General features: G+C 35.8%; 1 protein-coding gene across 1 annotated transcript; it reads left to right on the plus strand.

The window, feature by feature from the left end:
• Positions 1-4,617: 4,617 nt before the first annotated feature.
• On the plus strand, positions 4,618-5,256 carry LOC129248237 (uncharacterized). Its single transcript, XM_054887707.1, has one exon. It carries the CDS (start codon positions 4,856-4,858, stop codon positions 5,183-5,185), a length of 330 nt encoding a protein of 109 aa, XP_054743682.1. The 5' UTR covers positions 4,618-4,855; the 3' UTR covers positions 5,186-5,256.
• The last annotated feature ends 1,817 nt before the right edge of the window (positions 5,257-7,073 follow it).

Raw genomic sequence — 7,073 nt, forward strand, 5'->3', positions numbered from 1 at the left:
TAACCATGTGGACTTGGGATTTTAAACACATATGCATCGAAAATATAATCCACAAAATTGAAAAAAACATGTCTTAAAATCTCAGAATACCATAATTACAATCATGTTTATTACAGTACAAATTGCCATTTGAATTCAAGCGTTTGCAACTGCCCATTCGTTTAGCATTTGCAATAATTATCAATAAACCACAAGGGCAAACTTTAAAAATATGCGGGATGAATTTAGAAGAACCAGTATTCACCCATGGTCAACTATACGTTGGCTGTTCACGTGTTGGGAAGCCAACAACATTATATATTTACTCAAAAACAAATAGAAAAACAAAAAATATTGTTTATGCCAAAGCGCTTAAATAAAGAATAAAGAAATAAATAATATGAAAACCATATTTTTTCTGTTCTAAACCATATCTATTCTATTTTACTGTGCCCGGCGAAGCGGACCGGGTTTGCTAGTTCTTATTAAAATTGTAGTGCGAGAGACAGTTTTTATGCGGATAGAGAAGACCTGATTTGCTTATTGGCTAGTTTTGCCATTAAAAGACTGTTCGCCCGCAACAAATACGGGCTTTAGCTACCCTGTTAGTAAGAAATATTTGAAAAAAAAAGTTAAATTGCAATTTCTCAAACTGTCTCGAAATCTCAAAAGAATGAATGTGTTTTCGAAACACGTTAGTCCAAACTATGTTAAGATTGCATCCAGTCTTTCTTGTTCCTCTCTTTAAAAGTTGCATATTAACTGAAATTTTCGATTGCAACGTTGCTTAAATTATGAGAACTAGGTCTCGTTGTCAGTCCGCATTAGTTGCACTTAATTCTTGAGATAATTTCGAAATATGTCGTTTATCCCGATTAACGTCACCGTCTGAGTTATAGGAGGACTTTATTTGTCTGTTTGAACATATTAAATTGCGGAACGGTCCAATCGAATTTGATTGGTATAGATGAAACGAAAAACCAGTCAAGTAACTTAGTAATAATGCAATTTTGTTTCCAATATAGTTTATTTATTGTTTTTACCAAAAAAGCAAGCTTCAGAAGAATCACGCGCTGTTGCTTAGATGTCGATAGAATTTTAAAAATGAGTTCAATTTGATACAAAAAAAAAGGTCTTTTGAGCAAAGTGCCGAATAAAATAAGATGATTCAGATCTAACACCTAAAATAAAATTAACATGGCTGCAATCCACATATAACACATACAAGGTGAAGTCCAAAATAAACAAGAGTGAGCTAAAATAGAAACGCCAGGAGCTTTGTTTTGATAACTTCGAGTTTATTTATTCAAAATAGTCTCCTCTGGCCTCAATACACTGTTTTGCGCGATCTGAAATGCTTTTCGAAAGAGTGTTTCAGGTCATTGATCGGAATGTCCTTCAGGACGTCGGTACAAGCCTTTCGGAAAGCCTCTACGGACGCAAAACGTTTTCCTTTCATGTCCAAACGCAATTTTCCGAATCGGTAGAAGTCACAGGGGGCCATATCAGGCGAATACGGTGAGTGATGGTCAAAATGCGATTTCTAGTCAAAAAAATCAGTCATAAGAGTAGATCGATGAGATGGTGAATTATCATAATTACATTAAGCACCAGCTTCCTTCTTCGCGGTATTCAGGGCGAATTCAGCGAATGCGATACAATAAACGCTTCAAAACGCGGAGATAGAAAATTGCATTGACAATTTGGCCCATTGGCATGAACTCCTTGTGGACAATTTCCTTGGAATCGTAAAAATAAATTAGCACCTGATTGAGACTTGATTTTTGACTTCTCCAAAGGCGATTTTTTGGGTGGCGGCTCGTCAGGGGCCTTCCATTCGGCACTTTGACACTTAGTTTTAGGTTCATGTTGGAAAAACCACGTTTCATCATCAGTTACAGTGTTTTAAAGGAAGTTCTCGTATTTGCTCGCCTCTTTAATTAGGTTTTTCTAATGTTGAATTCTAAGCAATTTTTGGTTCTCAGTCTTGTTTATTTTGGAATTCACCTTTTACATATAAGAGAATTTTGTCCGTATTTGCCACCTTCCAATATCATAGATCGGTTATTAAATATATAAAAATGCTTATACTTTTTTTCTAGCACGTTCAAATATCAATACTGCATCAGATTACACTAGTTTACAGTCAACAAAAAAAAAAAATTATGTATGTACTTTAGGCCGGGTTGATTTGTGGGGAGGCAAAAAAGTCGCCCATTGCTCTGTGAAAATCATATTCTAGGGATCAAAATAAGAAACTTTGCCGAAGGAACCATACCTCTAAAACGAATTCTGATGTCCCCCAATTTGGGTCGAACTTTTAGTGTCTTTTGTGGGGAGGCAAAAAATTCGCCCATTGCTCTGTGAAAATCATATTCTAGGGATTAAAATAAGAAACTTTGCCGAAGGAACCATACCTCTAAAACGAATTCTGATGTCCCCCAATTTGGGTCGAACTTTTAGTGTATTTTGTGGGGAGGCAAAAAAATCGCCCGTTGCTCTGTAAAAATCATATTCTAGAGATCAAAATAAGAAACTCTGCCGAAGGAACCATACCTCTAAAACGAATTCTGATGTCCCCCAATTCGGGTCGAACTTTTAGTGTCTTTTGTGGGGAGGCAAAAAAATCGCCCATTGCTCTGTGAAAATCATATTCTAGGGATCAAAATAAGAAACTTTGCCGAAGGAACCATACCTCTAAAACGAATTCTGATGCCCCCCAATTTGGGTCGAACTTTTAGTGTCTTTTGTGGGGAGGCAAAAAAATCGCCCATTGCTCTGTGAAAATCATATTTTAGGGATCAAAATAAGAAACTTTGCCGAAGGAACCATACCTCTAAAACGAATTCTGATGTCCCACAATTTGAGTCGAACTTTTAGTGTCTTTTGTGGGGAGGCAAAAAAATCGCCCATTGCTCTGTGAAAATCATATTCTAGGGATCAAAATAAGAAACTTTGCCGAAGGAACCATACTTCTAAAACGATGTCTCCCAATTTGGGTTTTATTTTATTTTTTAAAATCGAAAATTAAAGTATATTTGCAAAACAAAAAAAAAAAAAAAAAAAATTATGCCCTTTGTAAAAATTTTAAAAACGTTTAATTTTAATGAAAAATTTACCCCATATAAAGGGAAGTGTGAATAATATTAAAACAGAACAAAAGAAGGAAAATCAAAGTTTTTTTTTTATTCTCAAAAATTTTGAAACTCTTTTTTTAATGAAAAATTAATTGTAAACGAAGCATAAGAAATTTATTTAATTTTACAAACGTTTAATTTTAATGAAAAATTAACCCTATATAAAGGGTAATTATAATAATATTGAAAAAAACAAAACAAAAAAAAGGAGAACCATTTTTTTTTTATTGTAAACATTTTTAAAACTCTTAGTTTTAGTGAGAAATGAACTGCAAACGAAGGATCATTAATTTATTTGCCTTTTATTCAATGTATCACATGTTTTGACTGGTTAATTAAATTTGCAGAATTTACCTTTTTTTTCTTTTTACCTTCTATATTTCAAAAACTATATACAAACTTGCGCTAAATTAATCTAATTTACTCAATTTTTGTTCTTCGCTTTTGTTTTTGAATAACTTTTTTACTAAATACAATACAAAAAAATATTATTTTGGGTTACGGAAATTTTTATTTTGGCCTTACGCAATTCATTGTTTATTAGTTTGTATATTGCAGATGTCTAGGTCACGGGCGTTCTGCCTGGTTGGATAATTTTGCGTCACCTTGTATTAATAAAGTGCATTAAAAATTGTTTTTTTTTTTTTATTTTGTTGGACTGTGTTATTTTCATAGTTCACAAGTTTCAATATTTTCGCACATCTATTTCATTTGCTTGTAGAGTCACAAAAAAATAAGATGCCGCTTAACTTTGTGTAATTCTTCACCAGTGCTAATTAATTGCATTAAATGTATTAGAAGCTGCAAAACGGCAGTTAAAAACCTCCCTACGTAGTAAGCTCTCCCTCTCCTCTTCCTCTTTGCATTATCTCCAGCATATTACCTGTTACTGTTAACTTGAATCTAAGCTTTTGTAGGTGCTAATTTACGTTAATTTTTGTTATTCAGTTGTCAAGTAAGCACATTGAACGGACTTCATGCCTTACTGTTGTTTTTGAAATAAATAAATAAAGAAAGAAATAAGTGAACAAATTAATAAATAAACAAAAATAAATAAATAAACAAAAATCATGACCATGCTGAAAATAGCATTTTTATTAGAGTTAATAGAGTAAAAAATAATTTTTAGCACCCTGTTTTCTGTTTAGCTGTTTACGTTTACTTCATTCTCTTGCTCTACATTACTCAAATATCTCTTAATCACACTCGAAGCAGTCGACGTTAACTGGCCCTTCAAAATAATCATGAATGTGTACGAGTATAGGCATCATACTCGCTTATATCTTATCAGAACTTATTTAAACACAAAAAACACTAAATACAATGAATCGATAGCAAATGGTTTAGATAATTGTGAAGGCATTATTTCTAAACACGATTGCCATTGTGCACACATTGTTCACGAAAAGGTAGCTCGTTAAAGGCTTTATTGTTAGCAGACCACTTCTCCCACTACTACTCGTGTAATGTATAGTATTCGTGCTACTGTTATCGTTGTTCGTTGACTCGTCATTTATGTGACAATTGCCAATTGTTGCTTATGACTGTGTAACATTAACGCTTTTTGTTGTTAGTACGCTGATTGAGAGCACTAGCTGCAGTTCCCCTTTGCACTTTTGTTAGTGCGTGCATAGAGTCAGTACAGGTGACCGCGTTAAACGAACAAGTGGTGACATTTTTTTACATACATACATATTTACCTAACAAAGTGTCATACAAGTGAATACATAAATACGAATATGTCTTTGGATGTGGATGAGGAAAAGGCCAAACAGGCGCTTGATGAGGTCGATTTCAGCAGCGGTTTCGAGACACAGTACTTGCAGGAGTATCGGCCGTCGAAAGTGGTGCGCCCCACACGCCCTGACCCGAGCCTAGCCTGGTATCGTGATGTCAAAGCGGTGGTGATGGTTTGCTTTCTATTCGTAGTGCTTGTCACTGGTTCAGTTCTGTTGATTCAGACAGTTTTCTCTGCTGATCCCACAACTGTGGTGGTGCTCTTGGCTGCCTATTTTGTGTTAGCTCTGTTCTTCATTTGGCTTGAGGTGTTCAGCAAGCATGTGCGTTGAGAGCCACCAAGCTAAGAGAGGCGCAAAGTATTTGAATTTAAAAAAAGAATTTAGAAAAAGTGATACAACATACATATGTATGTATATGTATTTGAAAATCAGCGTACCGTTATATGTAGTTATTTGTTTATTAAAAGATCTAATGCTTATGCTCTTAAAATACTAAATGAATTTTATTGTAAATTTAACCACCGAGTGAGTAATCAGATGGAGTCACAATCACTAAATTTTCGGCGAACGGGCATTTTGGTGCGGTCAGTCGGGTAAAAAGAAAAGGAAAGGGGAACCATTGTAACAAGCTCTACAGGCGAGAAACGATGTCTTTGCTGGTATTCACAAAAATAAAATCGACACGAAGCAAATGCGCGGTGTATGGCAAATAAAAAATGAAAAATATATGTAAATAAAAATCGGTAAAACCAGAGCTTTAGTGCAGAAATAATTGCTGAACATGTTTCTTCTAAAGGGTTTTTCAATTGGCGCGGGTCGATTTTGGCGCCCTGTGGCAGCCATTTTGTTTTGGTGACATCTGTCAAATCTTTTGTTTATTATTCAGTTGTTTATGCCAAATCATCATGGCAAGTTACACGATTGAACAGCGCGTTCAAATGATAAAACTTTATTATCAAAATGAGTGTTCATTAACGCAAACGTTGCGCGCATTGCCCCCATTTTTCGGTAGACGTGGTGGCCCTTCCAATTTCTTATGGCCATATTGAACTATATGGACCTAGACGACATGTGGTTCCAGCAGGACGGCGCTGCGTGCCACACAGCAAACGCCATTACATATATTCCATTTCAACATCTACCCGCCCTTATTGAAAAGCCCTTTACTATTAGGCCGAAACACTGGGGTGAAATTGTCAAGAACTTGAAGTTCTCGTACTTTTGTTCTGAGGCCAGGAATCTCAACGTAGTGGATAAGTGTATTTTTTTTTTTTTAACAATTACAGGCGTTTTCAATGAGAACTATGAGAATAATATACTTAAGTCTGCACGTTCGTACGAAGAAAATGTGCAACATTTGTAGAAGTTGACAATGTAAAACGATTTAATAGCAAGAATGATAGAGAATGCATACATTCATACTTCTGAATTCGCCGTGTCGTAAGAGTCCATTTATAAACATACAAAAGGAAGGAGAATTACTTGTTTGTTAAGAAGAAGAGTAAACGAAAGTAATGGAAAGCACCACACACAAGAAATAATACGCACATACACATACTTTCTAGTCACGGCGTCTTCCGCATAAAACCGCAAAAAACTGCACTTGGAGGCTTTATACAAGGTCCGGCACACGAAGTGTAACCAATTAAAAAGGCCATAAATCTAGTTTGGAAAATTGAGTTCAAAATAAAAAAATGTGTGAAAATAATACAAAATTATGAATCAATTTACTTTTGCTCGATATGACCACGTTTTGCCCTGACTATGACCTTGAGATGGTCCAGAAACGAATTGCAAGATACCCGAATGTGACTTGAAGGTATTTTGGCCCACTCGCGGACAATGGCTTTTTTAAGCGCCTCGTGACTAGTGAGTCTTTTAGTTCGGACATTGCTCTCCGAAATGGCCCTAAGAGCATAATCCATCGGATTCGCGTCTGGTGAATTTGAAAGCCATTGTGTGAACGTTATGAAGTTCGGAATGTTGTTTTTTAGTCCTTCTTGGTTCAATCGAACTTTGTGAGACGGTGCCGAGTCCTGTTGAAACGTCCATGGTCTGCCACCGAAATGTTTTTCTGCCCACAACTTCAGAGCAACCTCCAGAATATCATACTTTCCCGATAATATTTCGCATTTACCTTGACGCCAGGCTCGACGAAAACGATTGGAGAGCCCCCATCTGCGCTTGAAGCGGCCCAAACCATTACCTATGGCGGGTG

The sequence above is a fragment of the Anastrepha obliqua genome, chromosome 5 (assembly GCF_027943255.1).
Source record: "Anastrepha obliqua isolate idAnaObli1 chromosome 5, idAnaObli1_1.0, whole genome shotgun sequence".
Classification (NCBI taxonomy): Eukaryota; Metazoa; Arthropoda; class Insecta; order Diptera; family Tephritidae; genus Anastrepha; species Anastrepha obliqua.

Bases quoted from the DNA above. Each gene is read 5' to 3' on its own strand.
- LOC129248237 (XM_054887707.1), top strand. From the start codon at position 4,856: ATGTCTTTGGATGTGGATGAGGAAAAGGCCAAACAGGCGCTTGATGAG.